The sequence below is a fragment of the Mustela erminea genome, chromosome 13 (assembly GCF_009829155.1).
Source record: "Mustela erminea isolate mMusErm1 chromosome 13, mMusErm1.Pri, whole genome shotgun sequence".
Classification (NCBI taxonomy): domain Eukaryota; kingdom Metazoa; phylum Chordata; class Mammalia; order Carnivora; family Mustelidae; genus Mustela; species Mustela erminea.
Genome location: NC_045626.1, coordinates 76,709,663 through 76,737,289, shown reverse-complemented (window position 1 = coordinate 76,737,289; position 27,627 = coordinate 76,709,663). Strand labels below are relative to the sequence as shown.

The 27,627-nt window shown below is 54.6% G+C and overlaps 1 protein-coding gene and 1 long non-coding RNA gene across 10 annotated transcripts; one reads left to right on the top strand and one right to left on the bottom strand.

The window, feature by feature from the left end:
• Nucleotides 1-517: 517 nt before the first annotated feature.
• MSI1 (musashi RNA binding protein 1) lies at nucleotides 518-23,268 on the bottom strand. Of its 8 annotated transcripts, none has more exons than XM_032310877.1 (15): nucleotides 23,067-23,268; nucleotides 22,857-22,897; nucleotides 22,211-22,292; nucleotides 22,028-22,112; nucleotides 19,105-19,146; nucleotides 17,434-17,526; nucleotides 13,802-13,850; nucleotides 12,503-12,585; nucleotides 11,918-12,035; nucleotides 9,230-9,310; nucleotides 7,865-7,921; nucleotides 4,874-4,942; nucleotides 3,915-4,102; nucleotides 3,422-3,485; nucleotides 518-2,328 (listed from the first exon to the last, which is right to left on the bottom strand). In XM_032310877.1, the coding sequence occupies exons 1-14, from the start codon at nucleotides 23,123-23,125 to the stop codon at nucleotides 3,444-3,446; spliced, it is 1,089 nt and encodes a 362-aa protein (XP_032166768.1). In that variant the 5' UTR covers nucleotides 23,126-23,268; the 3' UTR covers nucleotides 518-2,328; nucleotides 3,422-3,443. The 8 variants fall into 8 exon arrangements, with proteins under 8 accessions (XP_032166768.1, XP_032166770.1, XP_032166771.1 ...); XM_032310879.1 differs by having other exon boundaries at nucleotides 3,915-4,069; XM_032310880.1 differs by lacking the exon at nucleotides 7,865-7,921.
• Nucleotides 23,269-23,382: 114 nt separating this feature from the next.
• Nucleotides 23,383-26,483, top strand: LOC116572440. Of its 2 annotated transcripts, XR_004278326.1 has the most exons (4): nucleotides 23,383-23,557; nucleotides 24,250-24,992; nucleotides 25,807-25,984; nucleotides 26,361-26,483. It is a non-coding gene; the product is annotated as an uncharacterized LOC116572440 (long non-coding RNA). The 2 variants fall into 2 exon arrangements; XR_004278325.1 differs by having other exon boundaries at nucleotides 25,807-26,483.
• Nucleotides 26,484-27,627: the final 1,144 nt, after the last annotated feature.

The window sequence follows — 27,627 nt, the reverse complement described above, 5'->3', positions numbered from 1 at the left end:
ACCACCAGACTGTTTCTCAGCGTAGATGCACCGTTTTCCATTCCACAAGCAATGCATGGGGTTTCCAATTTCTCCACATCCTCACCAACACTTATCTCCCCTCCCCTCCCCTTTTAAAAAAATAATGACCATGGGCGCCTGAGTGGCTCAGTGTGTTAAAGCCTCTGCCTTCAGCTCAGGTCATGATCTCAGGGTCCTGGATCAAGCCCCGAATCGGGCTCTCTGCTCACCGGGGAGCCTGCTTCCTCCTCTCTCTCTCTGCCTGCCTCTCTGCCTGCTTGTGATCTGTCTGTCAAATAAATAAATAAATAAAAATAATGGCCATCTTAATAGGCATGAAGTTCTCTGTCATCAACAACAGTAAGCTTTGAGGCTGCTCAAGAAGTTGTCAATGGAAGCTGGTCAAATGGAAAGTGTAGACTTTCAGGGGAAGAACAGAAGGTAGGAGAAAACAGGCTGTCACCGGGGTCCTTGGACCTGAACGTACACAGAGTTGGAAGAGACTCACAAAGCCAGCACCGTTTTCAAATAATTTATTAGGAATTTAAAACTGAAAATAAAACCTGGAAAAAGAAGTTACAGATGTGGAGAGAAGAGACACCGGAGGGTGGTAACTTGCTGGCTTCAAAACACCGTGTAACATCTTTTTAAAAAAATTCCCCAAACAAATCAGAAAACGGAATTCCAGGGCCCTGAGCCCATGGGGGGGCCCAGAGGGGGTGGGATGGGGTCACAAGGGAGGAGAAGGAAGCTGAGTCTCTCATGACTCAGCTCAAACGTGTAGAAAATTAAAAATAAAAACCAATAAAATGCAGCTTCTTTTTTATTAGGAAACATTAAAAAAAAAAAAAACAAAAAACAAAAACAAAACCACGAACAGCCGCGCATCTCAGTAACAAAGATTATTGCTTTGTGTTCTCAGGGCTAATAGGTTAAGCACCTCACACAGACAATTAACTCTCCAAAGGGGGTTTTCAGGGATGGGAACTATGATGGGGAAGAGAACTTAGGTCCCCAGCCTCAGACCTGGGAGAGAGGGACACAGAGAGAGGGACAACAACAGGCAGGTAGGCCTCAGCCCTGCCGGGCCAGCCAGGTCACTCACTGTTCATGAAGAGTCAGACCCTGAGCCTCTTTTTCCTTTGAAGGGGACTTGGGGGGGCTCGGGCTGCCAAGGGGCTCTGGCCATGGGACCATCCTGGTGGGAAACTTCAGTGAGAAAATGTGGGGGTTCCCTGAGAAGCCCTTTGCTATCCCCTGGGTTCCACCCCTTCCCAAAGTGCCCCCTTGATGCCTGCTCGTGGGGCGGGGGCTCAGAGCAGAAACCATGAAGGCCTTACCTAGCTAGGGGGCAGAGGGAGACCTTTGGAGAGTTAATTCCTTTCCAGCAGTGGCTCCGGGCGAGCCCTTCTCTTTCCTCACCCCTTGCCCCCACGCTGGGTTTTTGGGGTGAGCAGGCCCAAGGCCTTGACCCCTAGGGCCTGAGTGAGCGGGCTTGCCTTGGCCACAGTTGAGGCCTGCAAGCTTACAGTAACGGTGTCTGAGGAGGAGACAGAAACACAGGGGGAGACCTTTGCCAGGTGGGGTGAGGCAATGCCCTCACCCCCAAGGGGTCTTAAGAGAGGGGTAGGGGCTTCACCTCACAGTATTTACATATGATACAGGACGGGATGGTTCCAGGGGCTTGGCCTGGCCTACACAACCCTGTCCTCCTTTCCAGGGCTGGAGGGAGGTGGCCAGGGGCCCACACCCACATAGACATTTTGTTCTCAGCTGGTGGGGGGCACCTGGCCCCTTGCCCCCTGCGGCCTGGGGCTTCACATTCACAAACCTAGAAATAGTTTAAAAAACGGTTTCTTTAAAAAAAAAAAAAAAAAAAGGTAAAGAGAAAAGGAGGGGAAACCAGAATAAAAAACAAGCATAGGGCTTGCGGCCTATAGCAGACCCCCTCCGCCCTCACTCTAGCTATGCACAAATACAAAAGCCTTCTGGGGGGGGAGGGTCCTATGGGGGCGCGGCAGGAAGGGAGGGGCACAGACCTGAGAGGGGAGAACCAAGGGAGTGGGGGGCAACCGGCTAATCCAAAATAAATAAAAGCGGGCAGGAGGGGCAGGTGGGGTAGGGGAGCCAAGGGCGGAAGAGAGGGAGGTTAGTAGGGGAGCCAGACGCTGTCCGGGGGCAGCAGGGCAGGGGCCGGGCCCAGGGAGTGGGGGGCAGGCAGTAGCGGTCCGAGTCGCTGCGGGGGAGGGGGCGGCGGCGGCTGCGGCTGAGGTGTCCCCGCCCCCTCGCTGGCTCACTGTGGTCCTCAGTCAGCTGCAGGCTGGGGCGCTGGAACACAGCAGGAGGTTAGGGGGACGCAGGGCGGCTACCTGTCTCCGCCCCCGCCTCTCTTAGGGGCTCCTGGAACGCAGGCAGCCTCTCCTAGCAGAGCTCTGTTCACACACTTCTCAGGCTCTGTTCCCTGTGAGGAATGCCCTTTCCCTAGATTTTTGCATGACTGGATTTATTCAAGTGGCGCCCTCTCGCCTTCTCGGAGGCACTTTCTCTGAACCTCTAATCTCAAGCAGCCTCTTCACACGTAATTTGGAAGTTCATCATTGGTCCACTTGATTTTTGTCTGTAGCATAAGAGGGGCCTTTTCTGTCTCCTACATCCCTCTTTCCTGAAACAGTGTTCCACTAATGGTCGTTGGAATCAATGCAGGAAGGAACAAACAAAATGCCCCAGGTTCACCCAGGATCCCCCTGTGACCATGTGTACAGACTTCTCGCTCTCTCTCTCTCTGGACATGCATGTATGCTGACAGCATCCCGTTTTCATGGCCGTGTAATATGCCGGTGTATGCATATGCTGACTTATTACCCACTCTCCCTTTGATGGACATTTCAGTGTTTTGCAGTTTTTAAATTTTTAAAAAAATTTTATTTAAGTAATCTCTACACCCAACATGGGGCTTGAACTCAAGACCCTGAGATGAAGAATCACACCCTCTTCCAACTGAGCCAGCCAGGTACACCGATTTTTTGCAGTTTTTTAAATAAATGCCTAGAAGTGGACTCGCTGGGTCAAGGGCATGAATGTTTAACATCTGGATAAACAGTGCCAGTCTGCCCTTTGGAAACCCTGAGACAAGTTACCTGTTGCTTCCCCTACACCCTCATCAATGTTGGGCATTAGGTATCTTAAAAAAAAATCTTTGACAGGTGGCATGGACTGTCTTAGTGGTTTTCATTTACATTTTTTATGTAGCAGGCTGATCAGCTTTTCAGGTTCATTGACCACTGAGGTCATGTAAGTTCTGTCTCCGCCCTGCACCATGGGCTCCATAAAGGTGGGGACAAGGTCTGCGGGCCAGACAGCGCTACCGGGTGCCAGCCTCCCCAGTGCCACCCCCACCCCAGACCCTGGCCCACCTCCTCACCTCCTGCCACCTGTTTCCTGCTTCAGTGGTACCCATTGGTGAAAGCTGTGGCAATCAAGGGGCCCTGGGGAGAAAAGAATTTGAATCCTAGAATTCCTAGGGATGCAGAGAAGGCCCAGGGGCTCCTTTCTTCTGAGGAACACCGAGGGTGAGGCACAGACCCTTGTCTAGCCCTGCCATACTGCCCCCACTGCAGACGCAGGAGAAGACACTCTAGGGTAGGGCTTGGGATCTGCGTATTACCAGTACCCTGGTTAAAATGAGGGCACCCCTGAGCTAGAATCTAGCCTCCATGTGGCCAGAGACAGTGAGCCTGCGTGATATCCCCAGAGCCCACCTCATGCCTGGCCCACGGACTGAATGATGAGCCCCACTGTTCCCCCTTGGTGACCGTCTCTTTCCATCCATCCTCCCTCAGCCCCCTTCTGCCCCTGCAGACAGACAAAACCTCTGCCTCCTCCAACTTGTGAGTCTTCCAGGACTGGCCACTCACCCCAAGACTGTGGCCAAAACCGGTGCTGGGGGCGGGGCTAGCAGCGCTGATGTAACTGCTGACCCCTGAGTCCTGGTTGGCTGCCCCATAGAGCTCGGCCATGGGGCCAGGGCTTGTGGTCCCCAGGAAGCCCCCTGTGCGGCTGGGAGTTGAACCTGGAGGGGGAGCCATCGTCCAGGGGTGAGAGCCTGGCAACCCAGAAAGAAGACGGTGATAGCCCCGGCGCCCACTGCTGCCCCACAACACCCCCCCACCCCGGCCGTAAACAAAACCTATCCCACCCACTTAACATGACCTTGAGCCTTCCCTCTCCCTTATCCTTACATCCCAGAGGGACAGTGGGTCCACTCCCTGGAGGTCTCCCCAGGTCCATCCACCGCCACCAGCTCGTCTGTCCACTTTGTCGCCTCCCCGTTGACCTCCAGGCCTCCCCTCCTGAGCCCCTGCTAACTTCCCACATCTGACAGCCCAGTGCATTTTCCCCAAATAGACATCGCTCCGCTGCTTCAATGTTCTGTGTCTCCCAGGACCTGGTTCCTCCTGCTCGTCCTCCGCATGCCCTGATCCTGTACTCCCCCCAGGCTAACTGGCCTCTGCGTGGGACGCTTTTCTTCCACTTTGCCTTCAAGTTGGAAGTTAAGGGGTGTGTCCTTCTGGAAGCCTTCCTGAGAGGCTCTGGCTATGAGCACCTCTGGTACCAGGCTCCCTCCAGCAGAGCAGGCTTGTCCCTCAGAATGCCTGCCTCTGTCACACCTGATGCCCCCACCAGCCTGTAAGCTCTGGAGGACAGGAGCCTCCTTCCTGGCTGGCTCGCCAGGTGCTCTCTTAATACTTGGGGAGCAAAGGAATAAATAAATAAGTCCTTCTGAAAAAGGGTGGCAGTAGCTACCTCCTCTCCCCTCTAGACTTGTCTGCCCCGAACACCTCTCCTCTGCTTCCTGCACCCCAGAAGTCCTCACCTGTCCCTCGAACAACAGCTGCCGCTGCCGCCGCTGCCGCCATTGGTCCGTAAGCAGTGAGAGGAATGGCTGAAAGGAAAGGTATGGGCACTTCAGTGTGCTGGGTGAGGGGACTGGAGTGGACAACGGAGGCCCCCTCTGGGCAGCGAGGCATCCGCATCGAGGCAGAAGGCACTCCCTTAGGGCACCAGCTGTGCCTTGACCCACAGAATGGGTGGAGAAAGGTAGGAGAGTGGACAGCTTCCTAGCAACGGACTCAACCTCAGTTTTCTCCCACCCCCAAACTCAAGTGACACACCTGAACAACACAAGGTGGGGAGTGGGGCACCCCACCCTGAGCTGCTCTGAGCGATGTCCCCTTTTCTAGAGAGTGCCATTGACCAGATGGGACCACCTAGCCCAGAGGCCCCCAGGAGGTGATGGCCAGCAACCCAACCCCAGGCGACCGCAGCCAGTGGCTGACTGACATGGGGTATGAGAAGCCAGGCCTGTTGCCTCAAGGTGGGGCCAACACTGAGATGCAGTGCCTGTCTCAGAGCTCCCGGTGGGATCGAGAGGAAGCCAGACTCCAGTCCAGGCCACAGTTGGGCTTCAGCCCTTCTGCTTCTCCTGTTTCACTCACTGTCCTTCTCCTGAGGCCGCACCCTCGGTAAATTATATGCACCCAATTCCCCGCCTCAGGGCTCCCCGCTGTTTCCCGAGAAAACAACCACTATCTCCCCCAAGTTCCCCTAGCTCCTTTTCTTGGTTCCCTTCTTCAGATACAGATACTGCTATATCCACCTCCATGGCGCCCAGCACCCTGTCTTACACCTAGTAGGTGTTTAATAAATGCTGAAGGAGTAAAAGGAACCTCTTCTTTTTACCCCTAAGATATCTCTACACCCAATGGGAGGCTTGAACTCACAACCTGGAGGCCAAGAGTTGCATGCTCTAAGGACTAAGCCAGCCAGGCGCCCCTAATAGGCTCCTCTTCTTAAATAAGGGGTTGGCTTGAACCTGGAGCTCCCTGGGGCTGCGGTAGTGGGTGAGCGCCCTCTACCGTCTGGCTCTGCCACTGCAGCCCCTGAGGCCGCACCCCACCCAGAGTCCTGAGTTGGCATTTGCCCTCAGGAATACAGTCTCCCATTCCAAAATGCACCCCGTGGGGCTGTTTTGGTGACCTTGACGCAGAACTGGTACTGGATTGGGGCTAGGGACTCCGGAAATGGCCTCTGAACAGCCTTGGGTCTGGGAGATTAAAGTCTGGGGACAGCATGATTCCTAAACTGTGGAGGAGCCTTGCCTACGAGCCAATACAATTGGCTCCTCACCCTGAGGTCCCCCTTCCTTGGCCATCCTCGCTACGGCAGCCTCCTGCCCTTGGCCCTAAGGCCTTAGAGCATCTCCCTGTTTTATTTTCCCTGTGGAACTTCTCACCCTCTGCAATTACTTCATTTGTTTGTCTACTTATTTACTGCTGTCTCTCTCCACTGAAATACCAGCGCCAGGAGCCAGGGACCTTGTCCGTCTCATTCATGGCTGAATCCCCACCTGGAAGAGCATCTGGCATGATAAATGTCTCCTGAATGCCTGAAGGAAACACCCACAACCCCTGAAGGCAAGAGAAGAGTCCAAACTCCAGGCCTCCAGGGAAAACCCCCTCCCCTGCACCAACCCGGCCGCTGAGAGGACCTGTCTTCTCTCAGTTCTTTTAAGGCCAGGGGCTGGGCTCTGTCTGGTGCCTGGTTCTCGGTCTGGTTAGACATTTCCACAAAGTCAGCGCAGCCAACCTGAGTAACTGCTTATCACAACTGTAAGGAATTACTCATTTATATAATAAGTATTTGGTTTTCTCTCTAGACTGCACGTCCTGTGAGAGCAGGGCCTGGCCCTGTCTTGTCCCTGCCATGCCCCTGGGGCCTGGCTGAGTAACCCACGTGGTAGGTCCTCAGCACAAAGTTCTGAAATGAGGAGAAAAGAAGCCTCCTTCCAACATCCCCATGGTGGGTCAAACCCAACTCTGCTCAGGGAGAGGCTTTTACCACCTGCCACCTACAAGGGCTCTTTACTCCCTCCCCTTTCCTCACCCCCTAGTTTTCTGCCCCTTTCCCCATTTTGGGGGACCCCCCGAGCACCCCTTGGAAGGAAGGTGTCATCGCAAGCTGCATCCATGCTCACGTCCTCCACACACGGCCAGGTTGGGGGGGGGGGGAGTCTGGGTTGAGGTGGGGGGAGAAGCAGGTTGAACAGAGAAACCCCCTGCAGCCCACCTTCGCTGCACATGCCCCGCCCCTCCTCCCGGACTTGGCCACGCCCCCAGCCCCCAAGCAGGGGCTGCGGGTCCCAAGCAAAAGCTGCAGGGGGAGAGATGGCTCCAGAGGAGGCCAAGCGCACCTTCAGGCAGCTTGTTCGGAAGCTGCAAACGGGCAGCCTGAGGGCTGGATTTGGCCCTCACAAAGGTTTCATTTGGCCTGCAGTGGTTTAACAATTTCGAATTCGTTGCCAACATCTGAGAACTATTGAAAAATCCATTCAGAAGCAAAAGCTGGGTTTCTGGCTTCCCTCTGAAACTGAGATCTCCGAGTACTAGGTGGGCATCCCCTCCCGGCAAGGGTCGGCTGGCACAGAGTGGAGGCATGCGCACTCCAGTGTGTCCAAGACCCCACCCGGCCCACTCTAGTCTGAGTGTGAGGCCCTGGCGTCTTCACTGCTGAATCCCAGAGTCTAGTCTACTCGGTGCCTGGCACATGGGAGGCGCTAGATAAATATTTGCCAAATAGATGAATGAGTGATTTCTCCTCCATCTGCTGGGCTTGGCCCCATGCCCCACCCTTCAGGGCCATGAGCTACACAGACTGGCCAGGGCCCGGGCAGAGTCTGTTGTCCCCACAGCCAGAGCGCTGCTGGACAGGAGAAAAGGGTCCCACTAGCTTTCCCCAGGGAAGGCCCTTGGGTCCTCCTCTTTCTCCCCGTGTGGCCTATGAGGTGTAGGAAATCCGAGCGACTGACCTGTAAGCTCGGGGAGGACTGGGGCGCTCGGGAGAGGGGTCCGCTCTACACGGAATTCTAAAATGAAACGTAAAACAGCTTAGGAAGATCCAGGGGAGGCCCCTGGGGCACGGCCCAGGGAGGACGGGTGAACCCACAGGGACACTGGGTAGGGGGAGAGGCCATGCACAGGACCCCAGAACTGGGATGGGGAGAGCACGGTGCCCAGCAGGCAAAGGTGGAGAAGGCAGAGGAGAGACAGAGAGAAAAAGAACAGGCAGAGTTGCCACCTACACCCTGGGCGCTGGCCAATGCCAGAGCGACTGTTCTGGTGTTTCTTAAAAGACATTAAGATTGCACCAAAATGCCAACCAGAATCCTCCTCTTCTCCTGTGTGTTTGTTTGTTTGTTTGTGGGGAGGAGCTGGCGAGGCAGCACTGATGAAAAACCGTGACCTCAGAGCCTGTCAGGCTCAGGCTGGGTTCCCAGCTCCACATCCTTCTAGATGATGGGTCGTCTTAGCATGGGTCGCTTTGCTCTCTGGGACTGTTTCCTCACCTGTAAGATGAGGACGTCTGTCCCTCCGTTGAGTGTTGTCAGGATTAGACAACATCATGTCGAGGAAGGATGCCAAACTGGACAGCCCAAGAGGCAAAGGATGCAAGTGCTCAGGGACCCTCTTAAAAAGAAAAAGGCTCCCCCCACCAAAAAAAAAAAAAAAAAAAACCAGAATGGAAAAAGAAAAAAAAGCATGCAAAAATTTGATGTCTGATATTTCAAAGAAAACAACACTGAAGACCCATCATGGCAAAATTCAAAGCTGTGTTGGGCTTCCTGCCACCTACTCTAAGGTCTAGTGTTATTTTTACTTTTGAATTACAAATAAGGGTGATGATCATCAAGGTTTTGGATTGCTTTTCTGCATTGGGGGGGGGCGTGAAGAGTCTTGTGAGCCTTTAGAGGACTCAGTGGAGCACGTGGTCATTGTAAGTGTGACCATAAAAGACACAGCTGGCGTTGGCCCTCAGGGAGGCTTCCACCGCAAGTCTGATGCTTTCTTTGGTGGAAGTGGCAACTCAGAATGGCCTGAGGAGGGGAGAAAAGGCAGGATGCAGGCAAAGATCTGCCTGAGAGAGAACCGTGCCATGCAGGACCACGTGGGAGGGGGGGTCCCCGGGTGGGGGGTTCCCACCTTCTGGGGAGGAGTCGGGGAGGGAATGGGTGGGGAGAGGTGCTTCTTCCTCAGACATGCCCTTCCTTCCAAGCCTCCAGCAGGCAGACCCCTCCTCCCCCAGCCATGCACCCCCAGACACCGCCCTGAGGAGTCAGACTGCCCGGGGAACCGGGGACATGCTGGCAGCAGAGGGACAACCAAGCAGGACTTACCAGGGAACTGGTAGGTGTAGCCAGGGGCGAGGCCTGTGTAACTCCGGCTGGCATAGGTTGTGGCCTGGAAACCGGGGTAACCTGATAGGATGAGGGGGCTAGTGTCAGGGGCCTCACCTAGTGCTGCGACCCTGCTCAGCAGGGAAGCATCTGAGCCACTCTTTTCCCTCCCCACCTCACAGCACAGATAACAGCCACATTTATCGAAAACCTTCTGCATGCCAAGCCCTGGGCTAAGCCTACTGCATATTTCAATCTCTCCTTAAGCCTCACAGGAATCCTAAGAGGCAGGTACTATCAGGAACCCCATTTTACAGATGGGGAAAACTGAGGCTCAGAGAGGTGCCACACTGGCTGAGAATAGTCCAAGGGTCTGACCAAGACCCTTGGTGCTCTGGCTCCTGCCTCCCTTCTGTCCTCATCTACACTCTCCCCCAGGCACACTGGCCTCCCCGCTGTTTCTCAAAGCCACCAAGCTCCTTCCACCTTGCACAGGCTGTTTCCTCTGCCTGGAACACTCTCCCCCTGCCAGTTTTTCCTGTGACTGTGTCCTTGTCATTGTGCAAGTCCCAGCTCAAATGTCACCTCCTTGGAGAGGTCATTCCACAAGATTCCTCCCTCCAATTAGTTACAATATTTATCAATTTCCCCATAGTACCAACGATAACATTATCTGAACAGGGCTTTGTTGTTGTTGTTGTTTTTATTTTAAGTAATCTCCACACCCAACACAGAGCTCAATCTCAGGACCAACCCTGAGATCCAGAGTCACACTTTCCTCCAACTAAGCCAGCCAGGAGCGCCTCTCAGGGTTTTTTCAAAGAACTGATTTTCTGTCTTCCCCATCTTTTATTTCTTATCTCCAGGACAAGCCCCTGGTTCCAGCTACATGTATGCAGCTAATATGTAACTGCAGCTTTGCCAGAAAAATCAGAGAGTAGTAACAATAAGCAAAGAGAGCAATAATGGTGTCACCGGGATTTGCATTCAGAGCTAACTGGTTCCAAGTCTCTTAACCCCTCTTCCCTTCTTTGTCATTTTTAAAATGGGGCAAAACCAGCTAATGAATCACCTTGAAAGAAAACGGGTCTCAGTGTTCCAGACCGAAGGAGGCTAACGAGACAAGACAACTGAATGCAATATTGGAATCTAGCCCGGATCCTATCTGGGGGCAAAAACATGCTATAAAGAACATTACTGGGCAAACTGGGAAATAGATTAAAATACTGGAAAAACATAATTGTATGAAGTGGATTATTATCATGTGGCTTCATGGACGAAAGACCCCTAATCTTAGGAAATAACACATTGAAGTATTTACAGGCTAAGGGCCATAATGCATGTAATTTAAGCTCAGATGATTCAGTGGAAAACCACCAGTGTATTATGTGTGTGTGTCTATACATTTATATATACACACATATATACGCATACAGAGAGAACAATGGGTAAAAGCAAATGGGATATAATATTAACCATAAGGTACATGAATATTTTTTGTATCACATTTTTGCAACTCTTCTGGAAGTTTGAAATTACTTCCGAATAGAGAGTTAAAAGAAAACTTCAAGCAAAACAGTGCCCTGTGTGGATGCTGCTTTCCTCACCCACTTTATCTGTGATCCCAATCCTGATGCCCAGCCCATGCCATGGCCCCCATGCCCCCACCACCACCTCTGAATTCCCAGAGCTCCCCTTCCTCCGTTCCTGGCAAAAAGACTCCTCTACACAGTTCTCTTTCTGTGTGTATGCATCTTGTCTCTCTAGGGAGACGGTGAGCTTCCTGGGGCGCCCAGCTCAGATGTCACCCCCCCCCTCGTTGTGGGCCCCCAGCACTGTTGGCTCCTGCTTACCTTCCAAGGCTCATGGTGCCCTGCACTTACTCCAGGGGGCCTCCCGGACCACCAGATGGGTTTTGGGTGCCTCCTCGGATCTCCCACAGCCTCCCGACGCTATGCTATGAACCTACTGACTCCTGCCTCCTGCTTGATGGGAAAGCCCAGGAGGGCAGGGCCTGCGTCTCAGAAACTGCTCAGTGGGTATCAGTTGAGTGAACAAGAAGCAGCTGCTTTCTTTTTGCCTTCCCCAAAGTCTCTGGGTCTTTGTAAATGCTCTCCCCTCTGTCTGTAACACTGCACCCTTCCTTTCTCCCCTGACCTTCTGCAACTAGTACCCAACTCAACCCAAAGCCCTCAACTTAAATGGAACTTTCTTCCTGGCTTCTCCAAACCTCCGTCCCAGTTCCCTACGCCCATGCCCTCTGCGCCCCCTAAACTCCATCCAACCCTATATATTCATATTCTTACTTGTTTTCCCTGCCAGACCACAAAGCTCCAAGGAAAGTCACTGCTCTCTTTGCCGGCACACTGCTCTGCATTTTATAGTTGCTCAATCACTATGAGTTGGATGGATGGATGGATGGATGAACAAGTGGACAGATGGACAGAAGGATCAATGAAAAAGGAGCAGCTGGGCCATTTTCTGGCTACCGCCAGAGGGCAGCACCCCACAACCAAATCGCCCCACCCTGGGTGGGCTGGGAAGCTTGAGCTCCTCAGGCCCCACTCCCGCCCAGGGACTCACGCAGGAGGGCAGCCCACAGAAGAGAGGCAACACCTACACAGCCCCTGGGAGCCCTGGGAGCAGTTCCGGGTAGGAAGTAGCCACAGGTGCAGGCCTAGCACATACCCAGCATGCCGATGCCCAGCATGAAGGCGTCCATCCCATAGGGCATGACTCGAGACCTCCCCCGGGCTGAGCCCGTTGGCGACATCACCTCTTTTGGCTGAGCTTTCTTACATTCCACCTGCAATGAGACCTGAGGGTTAGTCCCGCCTCCAGACAGCAGGGTTGCAGACCCTTTGGTTCCCTAGCAGGCCTCCTGTCTGTTAGGTTCGTAGATACTATTCATGGAGTGCTTGCTGGGTGCCAGAGATTACGTAAATGGTTTTGGCCGTACGTAGTGGCTTACACCAAACCCGTGAGGGGGGTACTACGGGCACAGATGTGGAAAAGGGCTCTAAGCAGGAGGTCATCTGCCTAAGGAAGAGACTGGCAAGTGGTAGAGTGAGAAAGGTTAATCGGGCCTCTCTGCCTCCACCAGCCATGTTTTATAACCACAAGGAGACACAGGCTTCAGTGTCCAGATCTTCAAGGGGTAGGAGAACCCGGCTCTGCCCAAGGACTGTGATGCCCTTCTGCCTGCCTCTAGAACCTCTGAGAACCCCCTGCCCCGTCTCTCTCTGCACCTCTACCCATCCGGTCCCCCCTCACCATTTTGTTGTTGATTTCATGGAAGTGGATTTCGCACACTTTCTCCACGATGTCCTCACTCTCAAACGTGACAAACCCGAACCCTACAGGGCAAAGGTGGGGACAAAAACCAGGGTTTATGGTCAAAACCCAGGCCCTAGTGATACCACACCAGCACTCCTCTCTTACAGGCCAGTGCCTGAGAGTTAACAAAAGCCTCTGCCCACAGCCTGGGAACCTTTCAACTCCCTGCCTCCTGAGGCAGGGTTTCTAGCCCCTGCATTACAGATGTGAAAGCCAAGGCTCAGGGAAGTGAAGTAACTTGTCCAAGGTCACACAGCAAATTAGAAAGCATTACAGCCATCATGAAAATACACTCAACGTGCCTTTTCTCCTTCCCAGGTGCTTTCCAAAGGAAGGAAGAGCACACGCAAACACTTATGTACATTTACACAGAAGCGTAAACACACAAACCTATATTTGTACACGGTCACATATATGTATGACAAACAGATACCCATACACGCGTGCACACACACACAACACACCTGGGGACCCATATATCATACAGATACCTGGCAGCACTCACAAAGGCCCCCTCTACATGTGAAAAGTTACCCTGACACACCAAACACATACAAATATTCAGACACAGATACCGTTGCACGCACAGATACAAATACACACATACATACACACCTACCCACCCCAGCACATACCCCAATCCCCAAACAGGCTAATACACCCTGAAGCAACTGGAGAAACAAACCATGTCCTCCCGGGTGTGCCCCAGGGGTTGGAATGGGATTTCTCAGAAGGCCAGGCCCCTGGGAGAAAAACAACCAGGCAATGCACACTGTGGCCCAGATGCTCACAGGTTCAGGGGCAAGGGGGTTGGGGGCTGGGCTCAGCCCGCTGGTGGGGGTGGAATGCAGGAGCAGACTGCTGGAGGCTGTGCAGTCAGCCTGACCCTGGGGCGGCCTGGCCTAAGCTCTGGTTACCAGGGACAAGGTAAAGCCCCAGCAGACACAGGCTGGGCAGAGGCTGGGGTGGGGGTGGGGGTGGGGGTGTGTGGGGAGGGCTCAGTTTGGAAGGGGGAGGTTGCTCCTCTGCTCCTCTCGGGTGTCTGCAATTGGGCGAGTTTCTAGCACAGGAAACGGCGGGACAAAAGCCTTCTGTAAGACCAGGCCCCAGAGAGGATGCAGATCCTTGGGGATAGGATGTCAGGAGGCAAGATGAAAGGGCAGCTGTGACCTGCAGCCCCCTGACTGACCACAGGCCCCCAGCCTGGCCTGGGGAGGGGGAGGGCGCCACACTCACCTCGGTGCCGATTGGTGGTTTTGTCAAACATCAACATGGCATCGTCCACCTGAAACAGAGCCTGCCATGGTGGACCCACAAGAGACCAGGGTACCCGCCACAAGCCGCAGCAGGGGCTCCCACACCCATGTGCCTCTCGTGCAGGCTAGGCTTTCGCTTTGAACCTGCTCCCAGTGCAGGGGAGGACTTTCCAACTGCTACCCCACCTGGATGCCAAGGCACCTCCCAACCAACCACCAGATTCTCAATGGACAAGCCTGCAAATATGAAGCACCAAATACGTGCCTGCCACTTGGCCCCATCATCCTCTCTACAGTCCCGGCAATGTAAGAGCCTCGTTCTATAGATAAGGAAATGGGCTCAGAGAGGTAGAGTCACCCACCAAGGTCACACAGCAAATCCTAGACCAAGCCTGGGAGGAGGAGGAGGCACGGAGTGGGTGCTAAAGAAGGAAATAGGGGAGCAAGATAGAAACGGGGCAATGAAAGCCTCTTCCCTTTCTGCAAAAGGCCAGGAGGACAGCAGCCACTCCAGCCAGACTTGACTCCCCTCTGCTGGTACAGATCTTTTCCTCTAATTGAGGTTTCCTTTTGCTAGAGGCTGTAATTAAAGCAAGTAGAGTTCAGTGCCTGGACTGCTTGCCTCCCACTGACTGGGGGAGGGGCAGGGGCTGAGGAAGGGGAGTGGGCTACATCAGCCCCCCTCCCTCGCACCCCAGTCTTCTCTTCTTGCTACTCCCTCAAGCCACCCCCTTGGATACATGGACAGCCGAAGGCTTTAGCTTCCCTCCTGCAGTCTCATTTCCCTCCCTTTGCCTACAGCTGGTACTTCCTCCTTGTCCTCTTAATTCTTCAGCCAATGTCAGCCACCTCATGGGGTTAAGCTAAGGTCTGATTTGTCCTTGGTGGAAATCAAGGGCTGTTTCTGTACCCTGCCCATCCCCATCCCTCCACCCCCCCAACACACACATCCCATTTTAGCTGCTGACCCTCCCCCAAATGGTCAGACACCCAAGGGATGAAGGAAAAGTTCCTGAAGCCATTGGGTACAGCCTCTCCTCCACTCTCCTTGGCTCTCTTTCCAGCCTGTTATCTGCCTCATTAAAGTGGCGAAGGCAGCCTCTGAACAGGGTGGTCCCCCAGCTCTCCTGAGGCGCCAAGCAGCACCAGGTCTCTGACGCTGCCCTGGGAGATCCAGGACTAAGCCAGGAGGCAGCGGGGTCCCTGGAGGATCTCAGAGGGAAATGACACCTCCCCTCCCCAAGGAGCTTCCTGCTCCAGAGTAGCCCTGCCACTCTCATCCTTATGGACCCATTCTGCGTCTAATCCCAAATCAGCTAGACCGGCCAAACTGGACAGAAACTTTGGGCTCTGCACATCTTTCCCTCCCTCTTGTTTTAACAATGGAAAAGAGAAATCCAGAAATCCAGTTGTGATAAAAATACAGGCTGCAAGTAGGACAGACTGGAAATGGAATCCAAGATCACACATTTGCTGGTTGGGTAACCTTGGGCTAGGTTTCCTCATCTGTAAAATGGGTGTAACAGTGTTTATCAATTGTATAGAGGAGATAAATGACATAGCACCTGTAACACGAACTCACATTACCTGGCATACAGTAAGCGCTTAATAAGTAATAGCTATTATGACCTTTATTAGGGAGGGGCTTACCCACAGTCACATGGGGGAAAGAGAATGAACAGTCCAATACTCCTTGCTCTTGAAGGTTCCCTGAGGACAGCGCCCAGGTCAGCTATGGTGATGGCCATCCTATCTAGCACCTTGACTTGTACTCAGTAATTATTTTTGAAATAATGAATAAAAGCCACACCCACTTCCTTAATCCTATATAGCTCCAGTTTCCTGCCTGACCCACAGAGTGATTCAGCCCAAATCCACAGCCCTTCTGGCCTTCCTTCACCCAACCATCCAAATGCACCATTCCTGGCCGCCCAGATCCTTCAATCCCGGCCTTGGCTGGACAGACCCCTATCGAGGCAGTGGGGTTGAGGCCAGGGCAAGGAGCAAGGAAAGTGGCTGGGGGTCCAGGGGACCCCCACTGGTGTCCCCTCCTGGGGCCAGCTGAGGGGAGGGAGGCTCCCAGCCCAGTGTCCTTAATAGGCTTTGGTCTCCATGGGAACCCGGGGGCAGGGGGGCTCCGGCAGGGGGAGGGGAGGCGGCCAGGGCCTGCTGACCAGTGGGAGCCGCCAAGTTCGGCGGCCGCTAAGCCTGAGTGGCAGCCATGGCGGCTGACCATTGTTCCCCCCTCGGCGGCGGCCCCTCGATCCGGGCGGGGGGCCCCCCGCCGCGGGGCCCTTGGCATTCCCGGCTGTCCCCCTCGCTCCCTGGCAGCCTATTCTCCGGCTCCCCCTGGCCTCCCCGGGCCGGTTTCACATGCCAACGCCGATTTAGGCCCGAACAAAAGACGCGGCCGCTGACGGCTTCTCCTGGGGCCCGGTTGCCATGGCAACGCCGGCCCCGGGGGCAGGCGGCCTCCAATCACAGCTGCTGGATCAGATTAGTGCGAGCTCTAATGCTCGGCGCTCAGACACAAAGACACCCCGCCGGAGCCGAGCGGGCCTGCTGCTTCCCAGGAGCGCCCTTCCCTCTGGGGCCGAGACCGCCGACCTGCCCTCCGTCCTGTACCCGGGTCCCCACGGAGGCGCCTGAGCCTAGGCCTCTGGCCCCCACGCCGCCTGCAGCCGCTGGCCAAGGGACCTCCCACCCTCTCCTCTTCTCCCCTAGAGACAGGGCCCTGGAAACCCACCCAGTCCCCAGCTCACATCCCATTCCCAAGGCTGCCGCCCTTGGCCTAGCAGGCAACTGAAAACGCCTCAATGGGCAGGTAGAGACGAAGCCTGTAGACTGTCTCACGTTATGGAAGACCAGGGACATTAAGCATTAAGCACAGCAGCCCTCCTTCACCACCAGTCTTAAAACTTGGCCCCCTCTTTGCCATATCCCCATGGGACCTTGATGCTCCCATCACTCACCTTTCTGGGGACACCCTATTGTCTGACGATGCCACATCTCCTTCGTAAACTAAACGGTCCAGAAATTTAAGCTCAATGCACTTCAGAGCTGAGAGCCAATCTGCTGGGCCTGATCAGGAATTTAGGGTGCTCTCCTCAGTGACCCCCCTCAAATAGCTAGGGAATCAGCACCTCCCCCCAGCTCCCACCTGTGCAAGCAGGGTGCTGAGTGCAATGGGGAATCATATTTATTGCCTCCTTATCATCCTCACCAGGAAGAAGTGGGGGAAGGTGCAACCGCCCATGGCCTGGACAGGTGCAAACTCCCAGGAGGCTAAGGGGTGACTAGATTGAACTGGCTAGGGGAGAGCGGCCTCCCTTGGGAGAATGAAGATAAGCAAGAGAAAAACACAGGAGAAGGGCAACAACAGGGACAGCTACTGTGTGATTTCTCTCCCTGGGGCTGTGTCCAGAGGCTGGGGCCCACAGACAGGACAGGAGCCTGGCCTCACCCACAAAAGGACCCAGTCCCCTTTTCACCTTTTTTTTTTTTGCAAGAATTGGAATGACCTGGCTGGACTCTGCCTGGTACTGACTGATTCTGCAGGGTTTCCATAGCCCATGAAAGCACCCCCAGCAAGCACCCCCGGTTTTGACCCACCTTCCCGAACTGTTCAAAATACTGCTTCACGTCCTCCACCGTGGTGTTCACTGACAGCCCCCCCACAAAGATCTTCTTCGTTCGAGTCACCATCTGTTAAGGGGAGGGAATGAGAAAGTGGGCATCTGAGTCCTGTGGCCTACTGCCACCAGCAGGGGCTCGAGCCCTCCTGCCAGGGCACCAGCTGACAAGCTCTCTGTGGCCCTAGCTACTCAGAACCCCCCCCCTCACCAAGCTCCCCCATGGACCCCCGCCTCTAGGCCTGTCATGGGCAGCTGTGCACCCCACACGCTGGCTGGCTTGAGTGTGCCTCCCTCCTGCCTCCATCCCTGGGGTCTGTGTAGGGGAAAATGCCTTCCATAAGGACCAATGCAGGAAAGGGGGCGGGTTAGTGACCCAGACCTATAATGTAACTCAGAGACCCCTCCCAGCACCCCTGAGAGAGACCGAAGCCCATCACAGGGCTACCCTGAACTCAACGCCGACATTTTCCTCCTCAACCTCCTCCCAAACCAACCTCTGGCAGCCCTGTGGCCCCAGCCCCGTTTTAGGAAGAACACATGGTCCTAATTACCCCAGGAGCGCATGGCTAATCCACAGCAATTCCCAGCCCCATCCTAACACTAAAGCACCTTCTGTCACCAAACTGCTTAATGGAATTAACCCAATTCCGACCATGTGCTCCCTGGTGCGGCTTCCTTCCAATACCTGCTCCATAATTGCTTTCAGGCCCTCTGCTGGATCCTTCTAGAGATGTCCCCTTCCTGTCTCCTACAACTTGTCCCTCTCCCTTTGCTGTGGCGGGAGCAGGGCACCATGGTGGAAGCCACTGGCTCAAGACCTTAAAGCATCCTGGTTCCTACCCAATCCCTCGCAAAGGGGGAAAGAGATCTCCTGGAGGAGGACCTAGTCCTAGGACCCGAGTTAGTAGACTCAGGGGTCCTCCGCTCCCTGCTCTGTAATCACCCTTCTTCCTGTCCCCTATATTTAACCATTTAAAAATTAAGATTTGGCTAGTAGCCTTGAGGCCTGGAATAAAATCTCAGACCCCTACCCTGCACCAAAAGTCTTGAATGCTATATAGCTCAACTGCTCAGAATTCACACACACCCAGAAAAACTCACCACCACACCGGAGAAAGAAAACACTGGGAGGGCAGCCACTCACCCAAGTTGAAAGACAACAGGTGACCAACTCCATGCTCCCTTCCCCTTTTGCAAACTGAATACAGCAAACTTGTAGGTAGGAAGGAGACTGGGGGTTAAAGACAGCTCCCCGGCCTGACTCTAGCTCAGCCTCAGGGGGTGTCTGTCCTGGGTTTGACCTCCCCAGGGGCATTGGGTTTAGAGGCTGTGATCTATGAGGTCAGACAGAAGTCGACTCAGGATCTGAAGGGTACTGGCTTCAAATACAGGACAATGAATCCCCCAGAGGGGTTCCTCCTTCTTCCAACACATGCAGCCCCCTCCCAGTTCATCCCAGAGCACAGATGGAAAGAGGCAGGATGTCTTCAATTCACAAAGCCAGGACATTAGGGATATGTCTTCCCATCCCAGTCTATTCCAGAAACACTCCCAACAGAGGTTCCAGAAGCATCTCCCATAGACGGGAATGCTAGGGAGACCCCCACCCTGAAGTAACAGGACTCCTCCCAGACACAGACATACCCACCTTAGGCTGTGCTCGCCGAGGAAAGGCCACCTTGGGATCAATCTGAAAGAGAAGGGAGAGATAAAGGGACCTTGGTTCTCGCACTTCAGATGGGTGAGCACACAGCCTTCAGCCCTGAAGACTTCTCTCATCCCAGGACACAGAGGTGACACAGAGGGGACAGGAATCACCACAGCCTCTAGCCGAAAAGTGAAGTGGTTCAGCATTTAGGCCCTAGTGCCAGGCTGCTGGGTTCAAATCCCACTTACATTTTTTCCCAGCTGTGAGACCCTGGGCAAGTTACTTAACCTCTCTGAGCCTCAGGGCCAAGCTCTCCTGCAAAACGCAAACAGTAACACCCATCCCAAAGGGTTTATCCCCAGACTCTTTGAGATAATGCTTACAAAGCACTTGACAAGGTGTTTGGCTCACAGCAGGAACCCCAACAAAGTAAGCAAAGTCTTACTCCTTTGAGCACAGGGTACTACTTGAGGGCCCTTCTCACCTAAATGACTTCACGCAGGTACCTGTCTAGGTGAGGCATGCAATCCAGACTTTGGAAGCCTTGTGGATGGAAATACTCTTTGCTTTAAGGTAAGAGTTCATAAATCACCAGGAATGGACTCAGTTCTATTCCCTCAATACCATCGACATCTCACAGCTCTCTTTGAGGCTGCACGCGAAAATGCGGCCAGGCTTGGAGTGAATCAGAGTGCGGGTTCTGGTAACATGCAAGGACATGGGACTTGGACTCCATCAGAAATTCTGGGTTCCAGCCCAAGCCTCTGATTTTGGCAACCTGCCCATCCCTCTAGCCTCAGTTCCCTCATCTGCAAAGTGGGGGTAATCACACGCACTTTTCCCAGGGGCAGCCATGGGGAATCAAATGAGATAACAGGGGTGAAAGCAGCCCTTTGTGAACTGCCCTTCATTGAGCAAACAAAGGTGCTATTGCCAGCAGGCCACCTTTGCCCTTGGCTGTGAACAACCAAAGGAGAAAAGCAAGATGCACCTGGGTGCTCCTGGGTACTGATAAACAGCAAAAGCCAGGGCAAGAGACATGGTGATCAATGCAGGACCGATGGGGCCCGGTCATTCCAGAGTTTCTTGCCACCCACTTGGGTGGATATCACTCAGAAGTTCACCAGCAAATCGCAGGGAAGGTCTACCTTGTTCCTTCCGTTCAAAACTCAGCCTCATTCTAGGCAACTGGCTCTGGCTCCTCTCTGCCTAAATGGCATGAACCAGGGATCGGCCTCCTTGGGCTCTCCCACTAGACCTGCCCACAAAGAAGGAACCTCTAAAATCCATGCTGGGGCAATGTCTCCTCTCTCCCAAAGTCCCACTGGGCTCCAGGGGAAATCACAACTGCCCATTTCCCCTGTCTGAAGATGTGATTTCGTACCTCTACGGACATTTTCATCCTTCTCTCCTGGAAGCAGCCTCCCCAGCCACCAGAGCACCTCAGACAGTCCCCCTGCGCAGACCCTGATGGGGAGATGGTACCCAAGCCACGTCCCACAGACCCACGCACACCCGATCCCTGACACACCCCACCTCCACTCTGACTCACGGCTGGTAACATAAATAAAACCCAACAAGTAAATAAAAGGTGAAAGTCAGAACCCAAAATAGACTCCCCACAATAAACCTCCCTCCCATCCACCCCCCACCCAGGCCAGCGAATGCCAAACACAAAGCCCTTGCCTTTTTGAGTCCCAAACCCCAGAAGGATGCCCATCACACCCTCCTTTCCCTCTTCTCTCTTCTCCTTATCAATCTTCCATGACCCCGCCCCCACGCCCCCTCCCAAGCCCCAGTCCCTAAATCTCAGCTTCCTGAGCGCTGCTGAAGCCATCAGTGCATTCTGAGGACAGGGGATGGTAGGAGAACTGGCAGCTTGATGGCAGATAATCACCAAAAACAATAGGCCACTGTCTCTCCATTCCCAGCTTGGGTCACTCACTCTGCGCCAAGAAGATCCTTTCAGAGCCGGCAAAGTTGAGGCCTGCCCTCATTTGCTCATTACTGTGAGCAGGAGTGGGAGCCACTGGGCAGAGATAACAGGAGCTGGGGACAGGCGGTAATTTAGCAAATTCTTGGGCACAACCGGCTATTGTTACAGGTAAACAGGAGCCAGGGACTGACCCAAGCAGGGAGGCCCAGAGCTGGAGGAGAGTGGGGGAGTGTGGAGAGAGATCACACTGTCCCAGCCCCCTGGCCTCCGGTCACCCCATCACAGAGTAACCCCTCCTCTGACTTTCTCCTTTTCCCTCTCCCCTAGAGCAGGGGCCTGGGCCAGCGCCCCCTGGAGGGCCCAAGACACTGGGGAGCAGTGGGACAGCAGTAAAATGTTTTAGGAGTTTGAATGCCAGAAAAGCAGCCTCTCCTCGGATCCAGCCCTCAGAAGGGTTGTTTCCAGGCAAGCTAGTCCCCTTCTCATAAATCCCTTCATGGGCAAAGCAGGTTCCTGTCTTCCACACAAAGCGGGGAGCTCACAGACCAAAAGGGGAGGGGAGGAGAGGGGGACTCGGTGATGCTTTGCTATTGGTTTGGAACGGTGGTGGTGGGGAGTCAAATACTAGAGTCCAGAGAAGCCACGGGGTGGGTCTCTGCAACCCTGACTCACCCAGTCTGGGCTAGGGGAGGGACCTAGCCCCACCCCAAGCTGCTCCGGGAGGCACCAAGATTAGTAGGTACGGGGAGGGGCTGGGGGATGTTAGCATCTCACCGCAGGCCTGGGAGTCTTCTCCTCTCCCCACCACCCCCGACTCTAGTGACAAAGTTTCGGAGCTTGGTAGTCCTTCTACTCAGAAAACTCCTTCCTTCCTTCCTTCCTTCCTTAAGAACCCCATCCAACTGTCCTCTGGGGAGAGTCCTGACCCCCTCTCCTCCGGCGGCCTCCCTCTCCCAAAGGACCCCCGACGCCCGGAGGGCCACTCACTGTTTTGGAGTCGAGCTCGTGCCGCGACTGCGCCAGCACTTTATCCACCCCCGCCTGGTCCATGAAAGTGACGAAGCCGAAACCCCTGCGCGCGGTAGTGAGGGAGAGGCAGATGGTTACAAGGCAGTGAGTGGCGGTGGAGGGGGGCGAGCCGGGAGCAGAAGGAGGGGGTGAGGGGCTCACCTGGATCTCTTGGTCAGAGGGTCCCGCATCACCAGACACTCCTTCACCTCCCCGAACTGGCCGAAGTATTCGCGCAGCCCTTCTGTAACCACACACCCGCCTTCGGACCGGCTCGGGGCCCGCGCCCTTCCCCCCTTCCCCCGTCCTTTGCCCCCGGTGACCCCGCCGCGGCCCGGCCGCCCCCGCGCCAAGCAGCCTGCGCACTCTCCACTGCCCCCCCCCACCCCGTGGCCCTCACCCAGTTCCCGTGGAGCCTTCTGGCGCCCACGGGGGCTCCAGGAAGCCGAGGGCCGAGCTGGGCTGGAGGGGGGACGGCTCCGGCCGGGTTCCCGCCGCTCCGGGAGCCGCCTCACAAAAGTTTGAGCCGCAGGTGCGAGCGGAGTTGGCGCTGCCGCCGGCGGGTCCCGGGGGCCCAGCCCACCCCCCCGATGCCCCCTGAACCCCTCATCTCCTCCCCTCCACCCGCTGGGCCGTGCGCGCTCGCCGATCGCCCTGCGCTCTCGGGGTCCCCGGGCGGGGCGCGAAAGAGGGCGCGGGGGCGCCCGGGGTCAGCAGGGCGCAGGGCCGGGCTGGGGTGTCCAGTTCCGGGGCGCCGGGGGGTCCAGGGTGCCCTGCCTGGCCGGCGGGCGCTCCCGGACTCGCTCACCCTGCGTAGTCTGCCAACTGAGTCCCCCGATGAACATCTTGCTGCGGGAGGAGGAGAGACACAAAGGGCCCGCGTGAGCGCCGGGCGCCAGGGCGCAGGGGGCGCGGGCCCGGGCCCCGGGGAGGCCCGGCCCGACCCGGATCGGCCATGTTGGCGGGGCCGGGGCGGGCGCGGGCCGGGCAGGCCGGGCCGGGCCGGGCCGGGCCGTACCAGGGGTCGTGCGGCGAGTCCGGGGAGGCGAGGCCGGGCTGGGGCGCGTCAGTCTCCATCGGGAGCCGCGGGCGGCGCGGGCAGCGGAGCGGCGGCGGCGGCGGCGGCGGCAGCGCTCGGCGCGGGGCAGATGAGGAGCGCGGCGAAGGGGGCCGGACGGACAGGCCATGCTGCCCCCTCCCCCGACCCCGCTCGGGCGGGCGGGCGGGGACGGCCGAGGGGAGGGCCCGCCGGGGGCCGACCTGCCGGCTCCTCCCCCCGCCGCCCTGCGCGCATAAAGCCCCGCGCTCGCCCGCGCGCCCGGGCGCCCGCGGAGGCGGCGGCGTCCGGACCCCGCTCCCACCGGGCTCTCGGGTCCCCGAGGGCGAGAGAGACCCCGAATCCCGAGGTGGGCCGGGACCAGGGCGCGGCCGCACCCCCCACCCACCCCAGCGCGGGGCCGGGCCGTGGGAACGCCCTCCCGGAATGAAGCGCTTCCCGGTGCCTTCAAGGTAGCTCGGTTCCAGATCGGGGACCCCCTAGTCCTCCCTCTCAGGTCCCCGCTATCAAGAATTTAAGAGCTGCCCAATCTCCCTGGGTCGGGAGGGAGATAGCCCCAGTGCCCCCCTCCATGCGCCCCGCGTTCCAACTGGTGAAGAGCCCTCCATTCCCCCAGTGGGAATGAGAAGCTGCCCTCAATTTCCTCAGAGCCTGATTCAGGGCTGCCCCTCAGCCGCCCTCAGCCCACTCCCAGTGTCCCATATCCTCTGTATCCAATCTGGGGGACCCTTCCAATGCCTCGCGTCTCGAGTGGGAAGACTCCATCAGCACCCCAGTAGAAACCGTGTCAGTTTCCTGAATCCCTTCTCGGCCCCTGCTGTACTTATTAGCTCCCCCAAATCCCTCCTGTATGGTCTATTGAGGAACCCCCCCCCCAATTTCAAGTACGGGTTTCCAGTTTAATGCCACCCGCACCCCCCAGTGTGAGGAGTCTTCACTGTTTCTCGCACTGCTGGCTCACTTGTCAGCCCTACTCAGACTTCTGTTTGGATTCGGGAAAGCCGGTTCCGGACGCTCACCCGTCCTCCCCACCGAGGCTGGGGGAGAGGTCAGTGCCGCTTAGAACCTCCCGTTTCCAGTTTAGGAGGCCGCCGGCTCAGCTGTGCACCTTCCCCTCCGAATGACCCCCCCACCTCTTTTGCAGAGTTCTAAGCCCAGCGCCTTCGGATTGGAAGACCCTCACCTCAGCTGCCTCCCCACTGCGTTTGGAGTTAACTTCTCTCATTCCGCCTCAGTTTGAGACCTACTCCCCAAGAAGGCAAACGCCTTCACTTCTCGCTTCCTCCTCCCCACGCCTCCATCTCCTGAGTCTCCGAAATCCCCTCCCATACTTTTACCCTGGGCTCCTAGGAGCCACCTCGCCCTCCCCCAAAACTCACTCCCTCCAGCCCGGGAACCCTAATATCCATTCTGATCAGCTCCAGGGCTAGAGGCCACCCTCCCTGTCCCCAGCTCATCAGACCCATCTCCTCTCCTCGATTCCCTGGCTGAGACCAGCCAAGAAAGGGTCAAAGCTGGAGGCCAAGAGAGCCACTCCCCCCACACCCCCGATCCCTGCTAGGGATCTCATTGGCACAGGAGCCCCTCCCTCCCAACTCACCTCCCACTCCTTCCCCCTTCTCTACCTTAAATCCACCCTATATAACCCAGCGACAACCTAGATGACAAACCCGTTGCTGCTCACCCTGACATTCATCCTTCAGTCATCTACCTTTTATTAATGTGCACAGCAGCTCTGTGCGGCATAACCCTGACCTCTGGAACGGTGCCCATCCCCCTCTTCTCAATATACCTTCCCTCCCCCTCCCCCAAGCCACCCCACATGTAAGAACAGTGAGAGACTCAAGTTAATGGTTTCCTTGGGGACCTTCTGGGAACACTCAGCAGGTATATCCTGCCACCCTGTGCGCATAACACTAGAAACAAACTTGCTTTTTCCTGTTTTTATTGTCCTACTTACCCCACAGCTTCTCAGCATCCCCTGGACTGGGGGTGGGGGAGGGCTCCTCACCCAGGGTATTTCTCACCACCTCACTGCAAACTGGAATATCAGGTGTGTCCTGGGAGTGACACAGATGAGGGTCAGCAGGTAGCGAATCAGGTGTTAGGGAACGGGCTATTGGTAGGTCTAAACTTCAGGTCCCTTGTGGGTAAAATGGGCCCAATGGGGAGGTGCGGGGCAGGGGTGGGGGGCAAGTGAGCATTGATTTGTGTGCTGATGATGTTGGACACGTGGCTTGGAGGATAGGTAGCAGGTAAGGGTCGTTAACTTAGAGCCAGTTAAGGCGGCATGAATGGTACATGAAGATAGGATCCATTGATTAGCATTCTCATTCAGGTTTTCAAAAGGGGCAGCATCTCATCTAGTTGTTGTCCCTACCTGGTTTGAGGCACAGTGGACTTATGAACCTGCTACCATAGGTTCATCTCAGCCTAGCTGCTTCAGTCCACTTTGTTCCCAGTAGGGGTAGCCCTCATAGGACAATGCAGCTGTAAATGCATGATCCTTGTAGTAAATTGAGGATCTCAGTGGTATTAAGGAAAAATTATCTTCAGAGCAACCGGCCCAGACTCCAGAATTAGGAGATTAGAGGATGCCATTCCAGCTCTTTCTCTCTCCTACTACACACACCAAGCATCACTCCAAGAAGGAAAGAATAATTTGCTTTATAGTGTAAAAAAAAAAAAAAATCCTTTCCAGAAACCCAAGGGACAAATGACATTATGCCCAAGCACTCTGATGCAAGTTGGTACCTTCATTCTTTCTACAAATATTTATTGAACACCTGCGACCTGCCAGACATCACCTTGAATGCCGTATTCCTAGCACTACCTTTGTGAAACTTGCTTTCTAGAGACAGAAGTTAGCTAACAAACAGGTAAATAGATAGGTAAATAAATAATATGTCAGATGTTCGTACGTGCTGTGGAGACAGGAAGGGGGATAGGGAGGTTAGGAGGCATGGAGAAGAGGTTGATAAGCAATTTTAAATCAGTAAATTTATAGGGAAGGGTGATGTTTTAGCAAAGACTTGTAGGAATGAGGTACATTAATCTACTATTGTGATCCAGAGCTCTCTTTTAAGAAGAATGTCTGCATCTCTTGAGTGCAATAATAATAGATATACATAATTTGACTTTCATTGCTCTAAAACTGTGGTTCCCAAACCCTAATGTGCATAAAAAATCACCCAGTGATTTTCAGTTGACACAGGATGCCTGGGAGATTTGAAGAATGCATTTTTTTTTTACAAGCGCCTCTATCAGATGATGCCGATAGCTGAGGTTTTCTCCAGACCACTCTTGAAGAAACATTGCTTTAAAATACACTGAAGAGTCTTCTAGAATGACAACAACAACAAAATTAAAGATTAAATTACAGTCCATGTGGTTTTGGTGTTGAGAGTATTTCACTGTGTTTTCATTCTTTGAAGGAGCAAAGACCCAAGCAAAACCATGGATTACCCAGAACATTCCATGTCTTGTCCATACAGGAGAAGGGAAATTTTATCATAAGCTGATTAGGAGCCAAATATGTATAATCGGTGTGTTTTACACACTTCCTGTCATTTTGGCTCTAATATTTCTCTGTTTCTGTTTTTGTTTTTGTTTTTCTTCTCCCAAATTTCTGGACTCAACCAGGAGGGGATGGGCCAGGGTAATGAGAGCACGTGACAGGTTGGTCACTGTTTCTGGCTGAGTCAGTCTAGGGATACACCACTAAGCCTTTCGAGCGTCCATGTTTTCTCTCAGTTGCTGCAAGATTTGGGTGATCTCATGTGTATGAAAGCACCTTGAAAATTCTAAAGCACTGTGGAAAGAGAAGGAAGCTCTGTGACTCTGTATTCCTAGGTCCAGTTAATTTGGCCCAGCTCAAATTCAGTTACCTTCAAGATGGTGTGGGACCAGCATAAGGATATACTTGCAGGGAAGCCTGGGTGGCTCAGTTGGTTAAGCACCTGCTTTCAACTCAGGTCACAATCCCAGGGTCCTGGGATAGAGTCCCGCATCCGGCTCCTTGCTCAACGGGGAGCCTGCTTCTCCTCTGCCCGCCACTCCCACTGCTTGTACTCTCTCTAACAAATAAATAAAACATTAAAAAAAAAAAAAAAGGCTATACCTACAGACCAGCAGAAAAGGGGCGACTGGGTGGCTTAGTCATTAAGCATCTGCCTTCGCTCTCAGGTCATGATCCCAGGGTCCTGGAAATTGAGCCCCACATCAGGCTCCCTGCTCGGCTGGAAGCCTGTTTCTCCTTCTCCCACTCCCCCTGCTTGTGTTCCCCCCTCGCTATGTCTCCCTCTGTCAAATAAATAAATAAAATCTTTAAAAAAAAAAAAAAAAGACCAACAGAATAGAATTGAGAGTCCAGAAATAAACCCTTATGTTCACAATCAACTGATTTTTTTAATTAAGATACCAACACAACTCGATAAAGGAAAATAGCCTTTTCAAGGAATGATGCCGGGACAATTTGATGTCCCTGTGCAAAAGAATTAAATTGTACTTCTACCTCACACCA

Excerpts from the sequence above, each read along its gene's own strand:
- MSI1 (XM_032310877.1), bottom strand. The coding sequence starts at position 23,125 with ATGGAGACTGACGCGCCCCAGCCCGGCCTCGCCTCCCCGGACTCGCCG. Across the intron at positions 12,586-13,801 it reads AACCACCAATCGGCACCGAG|GGTTCGGGTTTGTCACGTTT; the intron begins GTGAGTGTGGCG and ends TTTGCCCTGTAG. Across the intron at positions 4,943-7,864 it reads AGTCCTCCCCGAGCTTACAG|CCATTCCTCTCACTGCTTAC; the intron begins GTCAGTCGCTCG and ends CTTTCCTTTCAG.